We start from the raw sequence: 19,846 nt of genomic DNA, 5'->3' as shown, positions 1-19,846 counted from the left end.
ACTAATAAACACAATTACCAAATATTCTTCATATGAATAAAGATAAATCTTAAGTAATTAGAGAAATTTTAATTGCTCATGGGTAGGTCAGATAATGTAATAAAAATAATACTACCTAAATTAATCTATTTATCAGTACCATATCAGTTCAACTACTAAAGAATTCATTGATCTGGAAGAAATCATAACAAAATTCATCTAGAAGAACAAAATGCCAAGACTATCAGTGAAACAAATTAGGCACATAATATGCAGAAGCAAATAAGCACAACATCCTAGTGTTCGATCAACCCAAAGATCCCAACTACTATTTGACAAAGACTGTTAGAAAACTGGAAAGCAATCGGCAAAAATCAAATATAGATCAATATCTCACACTGTCTACCAAGACAAGCTTAGAAAGGGTATATAATTTATACATAAAGGATGAGATCATAAGCAAATTAATGGAACATGGGAGAAATCAGCTGTCAAGTCTATGAAATAGACAAAAATATGCACAACCTAACAAGAGCTGGAGATGTTTACAAGAGGTGAAAATTGATAACTTTTACTACATAAAATTAAAAAGCTTTTTGCATAAACAAAACTGGAGGAAAAGTTTTTGTAGTAAGTTTCTCTGATAAAGGTCTCATTTCTAAGATACGTAGGGAACTGAGTCACAAGAATAATTGAGTTACAAGAATAAGATCCATTCCTCAATTAATAAATCATCAAAGGATATGAATAGGTAGTTTTCAGAAGAGGAAATACAAGTTATCAATAATCATATAAAAATGCTCTAAATCACTAATAATTATAGAAATCCAAATTAAAGCAACTCTGAAGTACTACCTCATACATATCAGATTGGCTAAGATAACAGAAAAGAAAAAATGGTCAATACTAGAGGGACTATGGTAAAACAGTTACATTTATGCACTGTTAGTGGAATTAGTCCAGTAATCCTGGAAATAAATTTGGAACTTTTCTGAAAAAGCTATTGAACCCTTCATGACCTTTGACCCAGTCATATTACTATTACTACTACTACTACTACTACTACTACTACTACTACCACTCCTCTTTGAGGTCTACACCCAAACGGGATTAAAGAAAGAAGAATAGGATATATACATACTTATCTATCTATCTATAACATACACAATTATGTACATATATACATACATATATACAACAAAATTGATAGCATTTTTTTATGGTGGCAAAGAATTAGAAACTGAGGGTATACCCATAAAGTTCTTATTTTTTTTTTAACATGGCTAATCCAGGAATTTTTTTGTACAACTATATATATTTCGAATAGGTTTTGGTTTCCTTGTCTTCTCAATGGGTGAAGAAGGGGAAGGGCAAAGGGAGAAAATTCAGAAATGAAAACAAAATAAAGCTAATTTTAAAAACAGGAAAAGGGTTGGTGTGGAAAAAAAAAAGAGCTGGGGGTTTTAGAGAACAGCAAGCTCAAGATGTGCCAACAGTGTCATATGGAAACAAACAAACAAAAAAAAACCTAATGTTATCTTGGGCTGTTGTAAGAGAGGTTAAAAACCTCTCTTAAAAAAGGTTTCTAGGAATAAGGAAGTGATAGTCCCACTGCACTCTGGCCTAGTCAAGCTATATTGTGTCCACTCATTTTTTTTAAATTATTTTAGGTTCTGAATTCTCTACCTCCCTTCCTCCCCTCCACCATTCATTGAGAAGGCAAGAAGAACCCATTACTAATATGTATAGTTGTGCAAAAAAATTCAGTATTAACCATGTCCCAACAAAGAAAGAAAAGAAAGGAAACAAAATAAAGAAAATAGGCTTCAATTTGCATTCTGAAACCATCAGTAGCTCTCTATCATGTGGTGGAGAGAATGTTAATGCATGAGTCCTTTGGAATTATAGAATTGTGAATGTATAAATTATCCTCTGGGAGACAGCTATTCACTTTTCAACAGTGCATACAAATCTTCCCCAGTTTTTCTGAAACCTTCCCCCTTCATCATTTCTTACAGCACCATAGTATTCCATCACATTTGTATACCATAACTTGTCCAGTCATTCCCCAGTTGATGGGCATCCCTTCAGTTTCCAATTCTTTGGCAATTGTGTTCAGTTTTTAAATTACAATATAGAAAGAAAATGAAAAATTTAAAAATGACCTAAGAATGGTCATTTTTAAAAAATCAATATTTTGCCAATGTTTTCAAATGGTTTTGAGTTATATAACACCACAATCTCCAAAGAATGGCAACTGAACATCACTTGGACAATGAAGAAATGCAACGTGGGTGTGAGCAGGCTGCAAGACCTAACAGATAAAGTAGGAAGAAAACAGGTAGATGCCCCCATGTGCTTTATCAGTATCCTCACAACGTCAAGAGAAAACAAGGTAAACTCCTAGTCAGGTAGTCATTAAACATTTATTAAATACTTACTCTGTAGCAGGCACTGTGCTAACTACTGAAAAAGGCAAAAGACAGCCTCTGTTCTCAAGGAGCTCACAGTCTAGCACATTGGTGACTCCCTTGTGGTTTAGTTATGGACAAGAGTCATAGGGACAAGATGCACAAAGTGGACGAGGTGTGCATTGAGGGAGGCAACATCCACCTCAATGGAATCAGAGATCCATTTGAATATATAAGAAATGTTAAAGAGGTTATTATGTGTGTGCTTGTCCTTCGTTGCCGAAGAAGAACATGCCATCAGAGAAATAATGACATGACTTGCACTTGACTTTGTTTTGAGTGAGGGAGGGCTGTGCAGGTCATCAGCCTCACTTCTCCTCCAGAGGCATCTGAATCCAATGACCAGGATGACTGGAGATGACCCAGGATGAGGCAATTGGGGTTAAGAGACTTGCCCAAGGTCACACAGCTAGTGAGTGTCAAGTGTCTGAGGTAAGATTTGAACTCAGGTCCTCCTGACTCCTGCACTGGTGTTCTATCCACTGAACCACCTAGCTGCCCCAAATAGATTATTGTAGACTGTCTGAGAACTACTTATCATATTGCTTTAAGGAGAGTCGATCTGAGTTCTTGTTGTCTTACAAAATTTTGCAATATAAACTGCGTAAGCTAAGTACTTCTAACAATATGTTTTAGGAAATTTTCCAACACAAATTGATAAAAATGAAAAAAAAGTTTCAGCATTTAAGAGAAAAAGCCAAGATGCTTGTGATATCCATGATTTTCTTGGGAATGTGGGTCATTCTTTGCACCTAGTACAAAGGGACACTGTCCTGGCCTTTGATTTCTTCTTTAATCTCTTTAACTAAGGACCCGGACTTTCCTTTCAGTTTCTGCCTTTGCCACTAGTTTCTGACCTATAGGATTCACCTTTTCCCATATCCCAAAGACTACAGATCTTTTGTTTATTTGTCTTACCACCATTACTATGCAAGTGAAAATGTTTGAGCATGAGTTGGGTTTGAACAATGACAATGTATTTCCTTCAATAACAGGGTAAGGTCATTTCTCAATAGTGACTGAAGGGGAAAGTATATGTTATCTAGAAAATTCATTGGTATGAAATATCTTATTCTCCAACATGATGGAAAAAATATTGTGGGTTTATGTGTGGGTGAGAGAAACAGATAAGAGGGGGAAGAAGAATAAGTGAAGGAGGGGGTGGGATCATTCCTTAGGGAGCACCCCATGCTGCCTGATCCCTAAGTGCCCACAGCCTGGCACTGGAATGTTTCTGATTTTTCTCTCTCTCACTCTTCCTTCCAAGTAGAAACATTTGCTCTATATCTCTCTTCATTGGAATTTTCTCTATGTATCTTTCAACAGGATATTTAGATAATTTGACTACCTAATATGTTTAATGCAGAAGGTTAGAGAATCCAGGAATTTTCCTCCCTTCATGCGTGATAAATGTATATTTTCACAATGTCCTTGTGCAAATCATTTATTGTCTAACACAGAGGAATAAACTTAATTCGTTGCTTTTGGAAGTCTTTGCATTTCATCATGCCTTCACGTCCAAGGGAACTAATAGTCATTATTCTACAAGATCAAATCAGCATTAGTACTCACATCTCATCAGCACAGTCTACCCCTCTGATAGGCACAGCTATATAAACTCCAAAACCTCCCCATTTCCTACCAGCTACACTGTTCTGGGACTCTTTTGATGTCTCTATTATTTCAATTCAACCTAGTAATCATTTATTAAATACCTACTATATGCCAAGCATTGTCATCATATGTTGCTACTGGGTATCTTCCCCTACCCCTGTTTTTTATCTTCCTTTTATCTATTGTTTTCCTCTATTGGATTGTAAGCCTCTTGAGAGCAGGGACTGTCTCTCTTTATTTCTGTCCCCAGCTCTTAGCACAGTATCTGGCACTTAGTAGGTACCTAATAAATGTTTATTGACTGACTGACTAAATGAACTGGAACCCAGGACTTCTGATGCCAAATTCAAGGTTCTTCCCACTATGTCACAGGTGCCTATAGTTGTCAGCAAGAAAATTATTTTGACCAGGGAAAAACTTTCCTGTTTGGATGTGAGATGCTTTAGTAATTATTAGTACCATTATTATTTTTTAAAAACCAACTTACCAAAAAATCAATGTTTCTAAGAAAGAAATTCCAACATTGGATGCTCCGACAACCACAATTCTTGCATTTATAGTCACTTTGGGCTCGAGCATTAGCTTTCTATTTGTGTGATACAGGGCATAGCATGGCTAGAAGAAAAACAAACATGGAAGGGTGAAAATGTGACTTGATTTGCACCCCAAAACACTCTCATTTTATGTTTTAAAACTGGCTAAAATTAATCCAATAATTTCTCAGTTCAAGCACAACAAATGGCCAGAGGAGGACACAAAGTTTAAATGAAACATTTACATCATGGAGCTATTTTTTTTTACAAGGGGAATGGGATACACACAATATACTATATTACCAAATAACACAAGATAAATCAATTAATGAAATCAACTTTTAGTTCTATTTATTTTTTACCTAAAAAGAGAAGTTAAACTTTAATTTTATATATATGTATGTATCTATACACACACTCATACACACACACACACACACACACACACACACACACACACACACGGCTTGATGCTGTCCATATGTCAGGTGGACATATTTTATATATAGAAATAAGAGGTATTTATTCTAAGGGAAGAATGCATCCTATACAACATGGAAGCATTGACAAACTTTGACCTTTCATTCAATTTTAGCATATTGTGACATATCACAGTTTATGCATGCTTGTTTAAGGGGACTTATGGACTATTTTTATTAAGTTTTAACCAAACTGACCCTCATAAAATAGACAAGGGGTTTTAAAAAGTTCCTACAAAAAACAGTGGATTGACAATAACATTAATAAAAGTCTGGTTTGTGTTGCCAGAGAGCTTAATATAGGGTCAGAGTTTTTCTTTATAAAGTCCAGAGCAATTGGTCTCAGAGGTTCATTTTTTGTTCTTTTCACTTTCAGAGCTTTTAGTGTTAGATATTCATGGAATTCAGTAAGATCAGAGGACTGTATATTAGCAAAGAATCTTTTCTCTTCCCTAGCCAGTGAGCATAGACTGGCCTTTGCTCTATAGTACACTGAAAAAATCTCCATCAGCCATCATGTTTCTCCTTCTTACCCACTCCTCTATAGCAGACACTCAATTTTTCTGGAGAAGTTACTTATTATAATGGTAAAAACAGTTTTAGGAGCATGAAACCCAAAAAGGCAAATGATGACAGGTCACCAGGAAGCAATTAGGGGAAGATGGGAAGGGAGGAAATTGAGAATAGCTAAATTCACTAGTTCTCAACCATGCCTCATGACACATTCAGGCCAACAGCAAGTTTTGTCCCAGTAGATCAGTCCTTTCATAGATCATCTAACCAGGAAAGGTTCCAATTATACTTGATCCTGTGGTTAATCTGGGATGGTGGTGCCATTCACCTGCAAATAGTACCCACTCTGGAACTCTTTTGTACCTCCACCCATAACTCCAAAGTTCCCTGCCTTCATTCTACCACAAATTTCTACCTCTCATAATTCCTTAGTTTTAAGACTATCTAATGTGACTCCCTTCATCTTACAGATGAGAAAACTGAAGTCCCATGGTTCGTATCAAATCATACAGTGTTATTAGAAAACCTCTGATATCTGTAAATATGAATTAAAGAATACACAAAAACAAAATGTCTAGAAACTAAATCCAAACATGAAAACATTTTAATTTAATTGAATAGTTAATATTTTAACTATGCAATAAAAATAATTTCATCAAATAATCACAAAAGCTATTCTACTCAATGAAAACTTCCTAGAATAAGTCAAGAAATACTTCAGGAGCAGAGGTCAGAGTGAGAGCAACTACTCACCTAAGTTCTTAGACAAACTCCTTCAGATACCTCTAAAAAAGAGAATCTGACCAAGTTTTGGAGGTGCAGGATCCAATAGGAGACAGACTGTGGCAGATTCACAGACCAGGACAGACTGGAAGATCTACAGGAAGGATCTGTTCCAAGGGGGTAAGCCTACAGCACACAGCACAGCCAAGTGGGAGACCCCCAGGGCAGTGGAGCTGAGTGAGTGACAGCCACTGAGACCCAAGTATCAGATGCTCTGGAGACTTTCAGCCCAAAGATTAAACATCTGTAAGTCTTCTGGGAGCCAAAATGGCAGAGTGATTGGTAAATGTTCTCTTCCCCTCCCCTCATTGACCTCAAAAGAACCATAAAATATTTCCCCAGAAAAATCCTGGATCAGTGGGAACAGCTAAAGAGGCAAACAGTCTCACAGCACCTGAGGCTAGGAAAATAGCTAAAGGGGATTCCTCTTACTGTGGCAGGGGCGAACCAGAAGGAGAGGAGCCCCAGGGGCTGTGGAAACTCACACTAGGACCCAGGACTGCCTCAGCACTAGGAGAGGAGTCACAAAAGGAGTGGAAACTCCCACTAGGACCCAGGCATGAGCTGACCTTGCCTGTGCTCTAGCTTAGCTGAGGAGATTTCCAGTGACCAGACCACCCCTCCCCCACACTTAACAAGCTAGCCCCAGAGCTAAGGCAGGAAACACAAAACAGAAGGAAAAACAAAAGCATCTGCCCTTAGCTTTCCTATTCCAGCAGCTCAACAACAGATTCTCTAGCTTCTAACTGAAAGAACCAGAGGCCACAACACACAAAGCCTCACCATCATGAGCAAGAAGAAGCAGAGCTAGAACGAAAAGACCACAGAATCTTTCTATGGGGACAAGGATCAAAATGAAAACACCAAAAAGGTCAATATTGAGACTGTACTCCCACCTGAAACTTCAGAAGGGACTATGAACAGCTCCCATGCACAAAGAGCACTCCTGGAACAGCTGAAGAAGGAAATAGAAGAAAAAATGGCCAATGATTTTAAAAGTATGAAAAAAGAACTCTCTGAAGAGAACAGTTCTTTAAAAAGGAAAATTTTATAAATGGAAAAGGAAGCACAAAACCTAACTGGGAAAATTGGACAACTGGAAAAGAAAGTACAAATAATTACTGGAGAAAATAATTCCTTAAAAGGAATAATTAGACAGATGGAAAAGAAGATGCAAAAGTTAACTGAAGAAAACAATTTGATGAAAATTGGAATTGGACAAACAGAAGCTAATGATTCTATGAGACATCAAGAATCAGTCAAACAAAATCTAAAGAATGAAAAGACAGAAGAAAATGTAAAATATCTAATTGGAAAAACAACTGGCCTGGAAAATAGATCCAGGAGAGAAAATTTAAGAATTATTGGCCTACCAGAAAGCCATGATGAAAAAAAGAGTCTGAAAAATATCTTCCAAGAAATCATCAAGGAAAACTGTCCAGAAGTGCTAGATTCAGAGGGCAAAAGAGTCATCAAAAGAATCCACCATTCACCTCCTGAAAGGCATCCCAAACTAAAAACACCAAGAAATATTGTTGCCAAATTCTAGAACTATCAAGAGAAGGAGAAAATACTACAGGCAGCCAGAAAGAAACCATTCAAATATTGAGGAGCTACAGTCAGGATCACATAGGACCTTACAGCTGCTACATTAAAAAATCAAAGGAATTGGAATCTGATATTCTGTAAGGCAAAGGAGCTGGGACTACAACTAAGGATCAATTACCCAGCAAAGTTCAGCAAAACATTTTAGTCAAGGAGAGGAACATTCAGCGAAATAAGAGATTTTTCAGACCTTCCTGACAAAAAGGCCAGACCTCAATAGAAAATTCGATCTTCAAACGCAGATCTCAAGAAAGGAATAAAAAGGTAAACAAGGGAAAAGAAAAACTTGTTAGGAAGGGAAGACTGTGGGAGGTGGTGGTCAAAAGTGAAAACTGTATTGAGGAGGGGAAGGGAGATGGGAGAACTAAAAGTACAAATGGTGGGAAAGAGGCTGGAGGGAAAGACACAGATTGTAATCATAACTGTGAATGTGAATGGAATGAACTCTGCCATAAAGCAGAGATGGATAGCAGAATGGATCAAAAGTCATAATCCAACAATATGTTGTTTACATTTGAAATGGGGGGATACACACAGGGTAAATGTAAAAGGTTGGAGCAGAATATATTGTGTTTCAGCTGATGTAAGAGAAGCAGGGCTAGCAATCCTAATCTCAGACAGAGCAAAAGCAGAAATAGATCTAATCAAAAGAGATAATGAAGGAAACTATATCCTGCTAAAAGGCACCATAGACAATGAAGCAATATCATTACTAAACATGTATACTTCAAGTGGTATAGCATCCAAATTCTTAGAGGAGAATTTGGAGGAGTTGCAAGAAGAAATAGACAGCAAAACTATACTAGTGGAGGACCTCAACCTTTCCCTCTCTGAATCTGATAAATCTAATCTTAAAATAAACAAAAAAGAAGTTAAGAAGGTGAATAAAACTCTGGATAAGATAGGTATGATAAGGCAGAGCCTAGATGGTGGAGTAGAAAGACACACATATGCGGGCTTTCCCCACACAGCCCATAAAATACCTGTAGAAAAGGATTCTCAACAAATTCTGGAGCAGCAGAAGTGGAGAACAACAGAGTGGAGGAGATTTTCAGCCCAGGGTGACCTGAAAGCCCACAGGAAACGTCTGTTGCACCCAATGCAGAGCGGAGTCCAGCCCAGCCTTGGCTGCAGGGCACAGCTCTGGGAGGAGGACACCTTGGGGGTGGAATTTTCAGTGGCAGTAGCAGCTAATCCACAGTCGCAGTAGCAGAGGTTCGCAGATCCCTCAACCCACAGGCACCAAAGGTCAGTGACAGGGTTTTTACAGCTGGCCTGGAAGGGAGAAGGTCCTTCCTATGGCTCCGGCTTCAGGCAGCGGCCACAGAGGCCACATCAGGCAGGTGGCAGCAGTTCCCACAGCAGCCCCTACAGTAGCTCACATCATTGGATCGAAAAACCCCTAGGGGCACTGAGGAGCTGATTTTTACCTCAGCCCTGTGTAGAGGCCCTGAGGGAGCTGATCTTTATCTCACACTGAATGGTGGCCCTGCCCATGCAGCTTATCTGAATCTCAGCCCCCAGTGTTGGCTTGGTGGAACTGGAGGCCAGGTGGATGTGGAGAGGAAACAGTTAAGATTCTGGGCACAAAAATCTTTCCCTACTCCCAGACCAGTGTACACACTTAATTGTGCCACCTTGGAGGAACTGAGATCTTACAGGTCCCCAGAATATACCCTAAGGACCCAAAAGTCAAGTAACTGGTTGGGAAAATGCCCAAAAAAAGGGAAAAAAATAAGACTATAGAAGGTTACTTTCTTGGTGAACAGGTATCTCCTCCCATCCTTTCAGATGAGGAAGAACAATGCTTACCATCAGGGAAAGACATAAAAGTCAAGGCTTCTGTATCCCAAACATCCACAATAAATATTCAATGGGCTCAGGCCATGGAAGAGCTCAAAAAGGATTTTGAAAATCAAGTAATAGAGGTGGAGGAAAAATTGGGAAGAGAAATGAGAGAGACGCAAGAAAAGCATGAAAAGTGGGTCAACACCTTGCTAAAGGAGACCCCAAAAAATGCTGAAGAAAATAATACTTTGAAAAATAGGCTAACTCAACTGGCAAAAGAGGTTCAAAAAGCCAATAAGGAGAAGAATGCTTTAAAAAGCAGAATTAGCCAAATGGAAAAAGAGGTTCAAAAGCTCACTGAAGAAAATAGTTCTTTAAAAATTAGAATGGAACAGATGGAGGTTAATGACTTTATGAGAAACCAAGGAATCACAAAACAAAACCAAAAGAATGAAAAAATGGAAGATAATGTGAAATATCTCATTGGAAAAACAACTGACCTGGAAGACAGATCCAGGAGAGACAACTTAAAAATTATGGGACTACCTGAAAGCCATGATCAAAAAAAAGAGCCTAGACATCATCTTTCATGAAATTATCAAGGAAAACTGCCCTGATATTCTAGAACCAGGGGGCAAAATAAATATTGAAAGAATCCACTGATCACCTCCTGAAAGAGATACAAAAAAAAGAAACACTTAGGAACATTGTGGCCAAATTCCAGAGTTACCAGGTTAAGGAGAAAATATTGCAAGCAGCTAGAAAGAAACAATTCAAGTATTGTGGAACTACAATCAGGATAACACAAGATCTAGCAGCTTCTACATTAAGGGATCGAAGGGCATAAAATATGATATTCCATAAGTCAAAGGATCTAGAACTAAAACTAAGCAAAACTGAGTACAATACTTCAGGGGAAAAAATGGTATTTCAGTGAAATAGAGGACTTTCAAGCATTCTTGATGAAAAGACCAGAGCTGAAAATAAAATTTGACTTTCAAACATAAGAATCAAGAGAAGCATGAAAAGGTAAACAGCAAAGAGAAATCATAAGGAACTTACTAAAATTGAACTGTTTACATTCCTATATGGAAAGACAATATTTGCAACTCTTGAAACTTTTTTCAGTATCTGGATAGTTGGTGGGATTACACACACACACACACACACATACACACACACACACAAACACAGACACACATACACACACACAGAGCACAGGCTGAGTTGAATAGGAAAGAATCATATCTAAAAAAATAAAATTAAGGGATGAGAGGAATATATTGGGAGGAGAAAGGGAGAAATGGAATGAGGCAAATTATCTCTCATAAAAGAGGCAAGAAAAAGCCTTTTCAATGGAAGGAAAAAGGGGAGAAGTGAGAGGGAAAATGTGAAGTTTACTCTTATCACATTTGACTCAAGGAAGGAAGGACTCATTTTGGTATGAAAACCTATCTTACAATACAGGAAAGTGGGGGAGAAGGGGACAAGCAGGGTGGGGGGGATGATGGAGGGGAGGGCAATGGGAGGGGGGAGCAATTAGAAGCAAACACTCTAGGGGAGGGACAAGGTCAAAAGAGAGAATAGAAGAATTGGGGGGCATGATAGGATGGAGGGAAATATAGTTAGTCATACACAAGTGGGACTTGGGAAGTCATTTGCAAAGCTATACATGTAGAGCCTATATTGAATTGCTTGCCTTCCCAATGGGGATGGGTGGGGAGGGAGGGAGGAAGGAAGAGAAGTTGGAACTCAAAGTTTTAGGAACAACTGTTGAGTATTGTTTTTGCATACAGCTGGGAAATAAGAAATACAGGTAATGGGGTATAGAAAAAGAGAAGATGGAGATAAGTGAAGGGAGGGATGTTAGAAGGGATGGCAGATTGGTGGTAGGAGTAATTACAATGCTCAGTGTTTTGGGGTGGGAGGAGGGGATAGATGGGGAGAAAATTTGGAACTCAAAATTTTGTGGAAATGAATGTTGAAAACTTAAAATAAATAAATTAAAATAAAAGCCATTGGAGTGCATAGGAATAAAGGGAACTTCCCACAAAATAACAAGCAGTATCTACCTAAAACCTTCAATAAGCATTATATGCAATGGAGATAAGCTAGATGCATTTACAATAAGATCAGGGGTTAAACAAGGATGTCCATTATGTTAGCTATAGCAATTAGACAAGATAAAGAAATTGAAGGAATTAGAATAGGCAAAGAAAAAACTAAGTTATCACTCTTTTCAGATTATGTGATGATATGTTTAGAAAATCCCAGAGATTCAAGTAAAAATTACTTGAAATAATAAATAACTTTGGCAAAGTTGTAGATTACAAAATAAACCCACACAATTCTTCTGCATTTCTATATAGTAGTAACAAAGCCCAACAGCATTTAAAGCTAGGGTAGACACTATAAAATATCTGGGAGTTTACCTGCTAAAACAAACTTAGGGACTATATGAACACAACAAGACACTTTTCGCACAAATAAAATCAGATCTAAGTAAGTGGAAAAACATCAGTTGCTTGTGGGTAGGCCAAGCCAATATAATAAAAATGACAATTCTACCTAAATTAATTTACTTATTTAGTGCCATACTAATTAAACTATCAGACAATTATTTTCTAGAACTGGAAAAAACAGTATCAAAATTCGCCTGGAAGAACAAAAGGTCCAGAACATCAAGGGGACTAATGAAAAGAAATCCTAGGAAAGGTGACCTAGCGCTACCAGATCTCAAATTGTATTATGAAACAGCAATTCTCAAAACCACTTGGTTCTGGCTAAGAAAGAGAAGGGTAGACAAGTGGAATAGGCTAGGCACTCAAGACACAGTAAACAATGAATATAGCAATCTACTGTTTGATAAACTCGAGGATCCCAGCTTCTGGGATAAGAACTCACTGTTCAACAAAAATTGCTGGGAAAACTGGATAACAGTGTGGTGGAAACTAGGCATACACCCATGCCTGACATCATACACAAGAATAAAAATCCAAATGGGTACACGATCTAGGTATTAAAACTGATACTATGGACAAATTGGTGGAGCAAGGAATAGTGTATTTATCAGATTTATGGAGAAGGGAAGAAGTTTTGACTAAAGAAGAGATAGAAAGCATTATGAAGTGCAAGATGGATAATTTTGATTACATTAAAATGAAAAGTTTCTGCACAACCAAACCCAATGCAACCAAAATTCAGAGGGATATAGAAAATTTGGCAAGAAATTTTACAGCTAAAGTCAGGGATAGAGACCTCATTTCTAGAATATATAGAGAACTGAGTCAAATGTACAAAAATACAAGTCATTCCCCAATTGACAAATGGTCAAAGGATATGAACCAGCAATTTTCAGAGGAAGAAATTAAAGAAAACTATAATCTTATGAAAAAATGCTCTAAATCACTATTGATTAGAGAGATGCAAATCAAAACAACTCTGAGGTAGCACATCACACCTATCAGATTGGCAAACATGACAGAACAGGAAAATGATAAATGTTCAAGAGGATGTGAGAGAGTTGGAACACTATACATTGTTGGTAGAGCTGTGAGCTGATCCAACCATTCTGGAGAGCAATTTAGAACTATGCCCAAAGGTCTAGAAAAATGTGCATATCCTTTGACCCAGCAATATTGCTTCTAAGACTGTACCCCCAAGAGATCATAAAAATGGGAAAGGGTCCCACATGTACAAAAATATTTATAGCAGCACTCTTTGTGGTGGCCAAAAACTGGAAATCAAGGTGATGCCCATCAATTGGGGAATGGCTGAATAAATTGTGGTATGCGAATGTAATGGAATACTATTGTGCTATAAGAAATGATGAACAGGAAGATGTCAGAGAGGCCTGGAAAGACTTATATGATCTGATGCTGAGCGAAAGGAGAAAAACCAGGAGAACTCTGTGCACAGCAACGACCACAGTGTGCAAGAGTTTTTTCTGGTAGACTTGGAACTTCGTAGCAATGCAAGGACTTAAAAAAAAATTCCCAATGGTCTTCTAAGGCAAAATGCCTTCCACATCCAGAGAAAGAACTATGGGATTCAATCACAGAATATAGCAGATCATTTTTTTGTGTGCGTATTACATTTTGGTTTGTTATATGATTTCTCCCATTCATTATAATTTTTCTACACAGCATCAATATCATGAAAATATATTTAATAGGAATGTATGTGTAGATCCTATATAAAATTGTATGCCATCTCAGGTAGGGAGGGGGGAGGGAGGAGGGAGGCAGGGGAAAAAAATGTAAGTTATATGGTAGTGATTGTAGAACACTAAAAATAAATAAAACTAATTAAAAAAAAGAAATACTTAAGGAAAGGTATTTTATATTTACATATCACTATTTCTAAATAGTATGTGACTGAAATTGTGTGTAATCCAGGTCAGTTTTCAAGAAGTACAGTCCTTTAGCAGATGCGACCAATAAACCCAGTCTAGTCTTGTGCTTTGATTGTCCGGAATAAGAGAGGCTGAAAAACATGCATGTTGGTATGAACAGTTTCTTCAAAGGCTTCTAGTCCAAGTTTAAATAAAATGGCTAGAATGTAAACAATTAAATGGGGACTAGGGGTCAGAATCCAAAGCTCCTTAAAGAAAGGGATGCTTTATTTCATTCTGCTTTGCTGTTTTCCAAAAGTGTGCGCCAACAGTAACAAATAGAGCAGTAATGTAATTCATTGGTTAGGAATTATATCTCATTTATGAAACAGCTCTTGTATCAATGATACAAAGGCAGCATATGAGTAGAACATAAGTTTTTTGTTCTTCACACAATAGCTTTAGCACTAACAGCTGTCATGCTTCAGAAATCACCTTTTTAACAGTTAAGTACACTAACTGTCTGCAGGGAGTTCAGAATTAGGTAGATTGGTCCCATAATACTATTGTATTTTAACAAAATGTCAGGACAAATGACTATATGTTTCCCAGAGGAGTAATCTAACATCATAATGATTTGCAATAAACTTAATTCTGTACCCCATTTTTAATTAAAAGAATACTTGTTACCAAGTATGATGAAGTGTCTAATGACAATCTAGTTCTTAAAATTCTAAATTTTATTTTCTTACTCTAGATTTATTTTAAATGTTTCAAAATTTACCATCTTTAAAGCTTCTACTTCTTGTCACATTAGTTTTACCCCCTACACATAGGGCATAGGGATGCTTCAGTGGCAATGTTAATCAAAGTGACTCCTTTGCCAGAACAGTACTGGCCTTGCTTTGCACATGGGAAGTTTGTTCTATCTAGTGTGAAAGAAGACAGAGTATCCTACCTCCTTTCTGGTGTTCCCTCAATACCCAGGTTGTAAGAAAAAGAGAAAGTTAGCAAGAAACAACTTTTTCCATTGCTTTGCTTGTGTCCATAATCAAAATATTCTTAGACTGGAAGTCTCATTTTTAGTAAACTTTCATTTTTATTTTATTGACAATCTCATTTTTAGTAGGTTTTGATTAACACTAAAGACTATGAATGTCTAATGTTGACAATTGTTATTTCACTGATGGAAACAGTATACTAAGCATGAAATGATGTCAGTGATAAAGGAATATTTTGTAAGTTACCAAATCAAACACTAGTACCAATAATGAGGGCTTAGAAAAAGAGATTCTCATCTACTATACCTTCAAAAGAAATGTCATGTGGATAGAATAAATGAAGCAAAGAGAAGGATTTCTGATTCTTTCTAATAAAACTACGGCAATATTTTGAGTAAGAGAGAGCTTTTAAAAGTGGAACTCAAGAATATATGCTCTCAAAAAGGTCTGGAGCATGGTATATAAGTTGACCTCTTAAGTTTTAAATACATCTACCTTAAGAATGGTAAAAATACAAATCTTATATTTTTATGTGGAGGGAGAAAAAGGATGAGTGAAAAATGAAGTAGAGTTGGAAAAATCAGTGTCTATATGCAAGGATAGAGTCTATCCTTGGGTCTTTAGGTGGGGTCTTTTGACAGTCCAAGTTTTACAGAACAAATCTTTTTTATTAAGAGGATTTGTTCTATGAAGTTTGGACTCAGTCAAAGGCCTACACTTGAGGACTGAAAGGGTCACATGTGTCCTCGAGATCGCAGGTTCCTCACCCCTGGGATAGACAAGAAATCCATACTATATAATCACATCAGACTCTTCATGACCAGAGGGCAAGCCATTTACTCATAGAATCTGGGAGTTGGAAGGGACTTCAGTGACCATATTGTCTGGTAGACAATACATGAAACTTATTAGTTTCACTGTAACATACCTGTCAATATACTTAGCCTCTGCTTAAAGGCCTCCAGGAAGGGGGAACCCATGACCTCTTGAGGCAGCCAATTCCACTTTCATTGAATACGAGTTAGAAGGGAACTTTCAAGTCATGTAGTCCAATGATACCTTTCTATTTTTCAGATAAGGAAAATGAGGCCTACAGAAGTGAAGTGCCTTGTACAGACATTGTAAGTAGCAGAACTGAGATTGGAGTTCAAGTTTTCTTAATCCAGAACCAATGAGCTTTCCATTGTGCTATATTCCTTCCTACGAAGGGTAGCTGCATTCATTGGAAATTTTTTCCTGACATTAAATCCAAACTGCTGACTTACAACTTCCAGAATCCATTGTTCTTGGTTCTACCTTTAGAACAAGGCTGATCCCTTCTGTACCTGACTGCCCTTCAGATAAAGCTATCATATCCTCCCCCTTCATCTCCCCTTCTTGCCCCCTTAGTCTTTTCTTCTCCAGGATGAATGTGCCTAGTTCTTTCAATCGATCTTCATATGTCATGGATGCAAGGCCCTTCACCATCCTCATTACCCTTCTTATCAATCATCATATTTTCTTATACCACAACTCCTAGAAATGAGTACAATAACTGAATACAACACTCTGGATGAGGTCTGAGGAAGGCAGAGTACAATGAGCCTATCAGCTCTCTGTTCCTGCAAACTATGCCTCTATTAATATAGTCCCAAATCAAATTAGGTTTTGTGGGCTGTCTCACACTGTTAACTCATATTGAGTTTGTATTCCACTAAGCTTCCAAATCTTTTACAGATTTTTATAGATCTATGCCACTCCCAACTTATATCTGAGAAATTGACTGTTTGTACTGAAGTATAAGACTTTATATTTATTGCTATTGAATTTCATCTGATTAGATCCAGAACAATGTTCCAGGCTTCCAAGGCCAAGATCTTGATTCTACTCTATTTGTATCCCTCCTACCTTTGTGTCAGCTGCAAATTTGATAAGCATATCACTGGTGCCTTTATCTAAGGCATTGATAAAAAAGGTTAAACAGCATGGGGTCAAATGTAGATTTCCGCGCTTCTCCATTGGAAATTTTCTGCCATGTAGATATTGAACCACTAAAAACTATGGATTGGGTCCAGCCATCAAACCAGTTCTGAATCCTGCTGATTGTATTATTGTCTGATCCATTATGTCAGCAAGCACCTTGGCATACATAGGAGGGTCTGCTGCACAGGTTCTTAGATCTGCTTTTCTTAAAGGAAAGCAACTTTTGAGGGGTCAACAATATTTTTTAATTACATTCAAAACAAAGAAAATATAAGCAGAGAAATAAAGATCAACAGACAGGGTTTCTAACTGTCTGACCATAAGCAATACATACATCACAGATCAACAGACAGATACATAGAGTTACCAGAGGGAGAAGCACCAACATCTTCCAACGAGTAAGCCCCAAAGGAAAACTTCACCTCAGAGTATAGATATACTTTTCAGAGTTAAAAGGAATCACAACCCTTGTGAACCAGTGCCTCATTAGAAATTAACAAAAGGTAAGGACTTTCCTACAAAACAAGTCTCCCCTAATCAAGCTTCCCTTAATGGGCAGGCTCAGTAACAGGCTGAGAAGATCTTTAATTCTCATTAACATAATCAACATTGCATCCATATCTCTCCATCTTCTTCACCAAAAGCTAAGCCAAAATCTAGGTAAAATGGATTCCTAGAATTTTCCTCATCTGCTAGTTTAGTAATCCTATCCAAAAAGGAAATTAAATTACCCTGATATAACTGGTTCTTGTTGAAGAATCTCCTCTACCCTTCCCTGAACTTGCTATAATAATAATCATGATGATGATAGCAATTATATAGCACTTTAAAGTTTGCAAAGTTATTTACATATATGTTAATCTATTTGATCATTCATGTTAATTCATTTGACAACAACCCTGTGAAGTAGGTGCTATTATTATCTCCATTTTACAGATGAGGAATCTGACTTGCGGGTCATTTGCCGAATAAGGTGGAGGTCTACATAATCTCTGATTCCCACGACCTCTCTAAATGTGTGTGTGTGTGTGTGTGTGTGTGTGTGTGTGTGTGTGTGTGTAATGCTACCCCCCACCACAGAAATCTAAACCCCATTCTCAAACATCATCCTCTTTGCCAAATTAAAATTTCTCTTCTGAATCCTTTCCTTTATGGGCAAAAGTGAGGAACAGATAACTTTTGATTGACCCACTACCACTTTCATAATGGCTATTCCAAACATTCTTCTCTCTCTCTTCAAGCTGCTGACTCCACTCCCATGCCACGAGCAACTAACCTCTTTAACTGAGAAGAATAAAGCAATTAAAATGAACTCCCTTATTTCCTCTCCTTCACACCCAAAACATTCTGTATCAAAGAATGAGATGGCCAGGAGGGCTCTTAACCCCTCCTTCTTGTATCCCAGCTACCTTCTCCACTGACCATTATTACTCTCTTTTTCAATTTCAATCTCCCCCTTCTTCCTGGTTTCTATTCTCTGTCTGCAATCATGTTTAGGTCTTTTCCATCCTTTGAAAAAAGAAACAAAAATAAGGCCTTTCTTGATTCTCCTGCTTCCATAAGTTACCATCCTATGCCTCTTCTCCCTTTTACTGACAAACTTCTGGGGGGAAAGTATAACATATTGCCTCCACTTTCTCCCATTTACTTCTCAGTTCCTTGCAATCTAGAGTCCATTTTTACTACTCTGTTGAAAGTGCTATAGGTCACCAATGATTTTTTATTTCAACTCAACTTGATAAATTTCCTCCTTTTTATCCATACCATCACCCTACTAGTTTAGGACCAGTCTCCTAGGCAGTCTTCCCATCTGAAAGTTGAGGTAGTATGCTATAGTGAGTAGAGTGATGTACTTGGTGTCTGTAAGACTTGGCTTTATGAATCTAGACAAGTGGCTTAATCTCTCTGGACCAGTTTTCTCTTCTATAAAAGGAAGGGATAGGACTCTGGTGTCTAAACTCTAGGGCTTCTTTTATGTCCAGATCTATGATCCCTATAATCTGTGATCCTCTAATCCATACCACTGCCAAAGCAGTCTTTCTGATGCAGAGATCTGATCTTTTTTCTCCTCTGTTCTGTAATACCTATAGTACAAAATTCAGCCTCCCTAAGTATGGCATCCAAAACCCTCTATAATCTGGCCCAACATTTCTTTTCAGTTCTGTTTCATGCTATCCCTCTTCACATACCATGCATCCTAACACTAGATCTTTTAGCTTGTTTTATTCTGTCCCACTTCTACTATACACAGTTCTGCTCCTATTTATGGAGCAGATTCCTTCCATTTCTCTTTCTATTGAAATAATTCTCATCCTTTCAATCTCAAACTCAACTCACCTCCTCCATGAAGCTTTTTCTGATCCTCTTGAGTTACAAGTAATCCCTTCCTCCCTGGATCTCTCAAGTCTCTTCATTGAACTAATCACATACATATTGAATTTTAAATTGAGCCAGATCTATTTGTGAATATATCTTATCCCTTTACTATATATTAACTTTCTTGAAGGTAGGAAATCTATTATTTTAGTCCTACTATCTTCAGCATCTAGCCCAGTATCTTAAATATGGTTAAATTGAATTATCTATGTTTAGTAGAAGAAATGGATTTAGATTTCCAAGTTTGGTTGACTTTATGTCGTAAGTACACATGCCTATATAGATAGAAGTTAAATGAATGTCAATGAATAAATCAGTCAATGAGTGCTTATTGAGTCCCTACCACATGTCAGGTATTATCCTAGGCACTGGGAATACCAAAAAATAAAATACCCTGCTCTCAAAGAGC

At 37.5% G+C, this 19,846-nt stretch overlaps 1 protein-coding gene across 3 annotated transcripts in view; it reads right to left on the bottom strand.

Moving 5' to 3' along the window:
- Positions 1-19,846, bottom strand: part of CFAP61 (cilia and flagella associated protein 61) — a 343,664-nt gene that overhangs the window by 167,991 nt on the left and 155,827 nt on the right. For all 3 annotated transcript variants that reach the window (XM_072634555.1, XM_072634556.1, XM_072634557.1), the window contains one exon: positions 4,552-4,679. In XM_072634555.1, the coding sequence (XP_072490656.1) occupies positions 4,552-4,679 (128 nt within the window). The remainder of the gene's footprint in view (positions 1-4,551; positions 4,680-19,846) is intronic.

This window comes from Notamacropus eugenii, chromosome 1 (genome assembly GCF_028372415.1).
Source record: "Notamacropus eugenii isolate mMacEug1 chromosome 1, mMacEug1.pri_v2, whole genome shotgun sequence".
Taxonomy (NCBI): domain Eukaryota; kingdom Metazoa; phylum Chordata; class Mammalia; order Diprotodontia; family Macropodidae; genus Notamacropus; species Notamacropus eugenii.
This window is presented reverse-complemented; position numbering and strand designations above follow the sequence as displayed.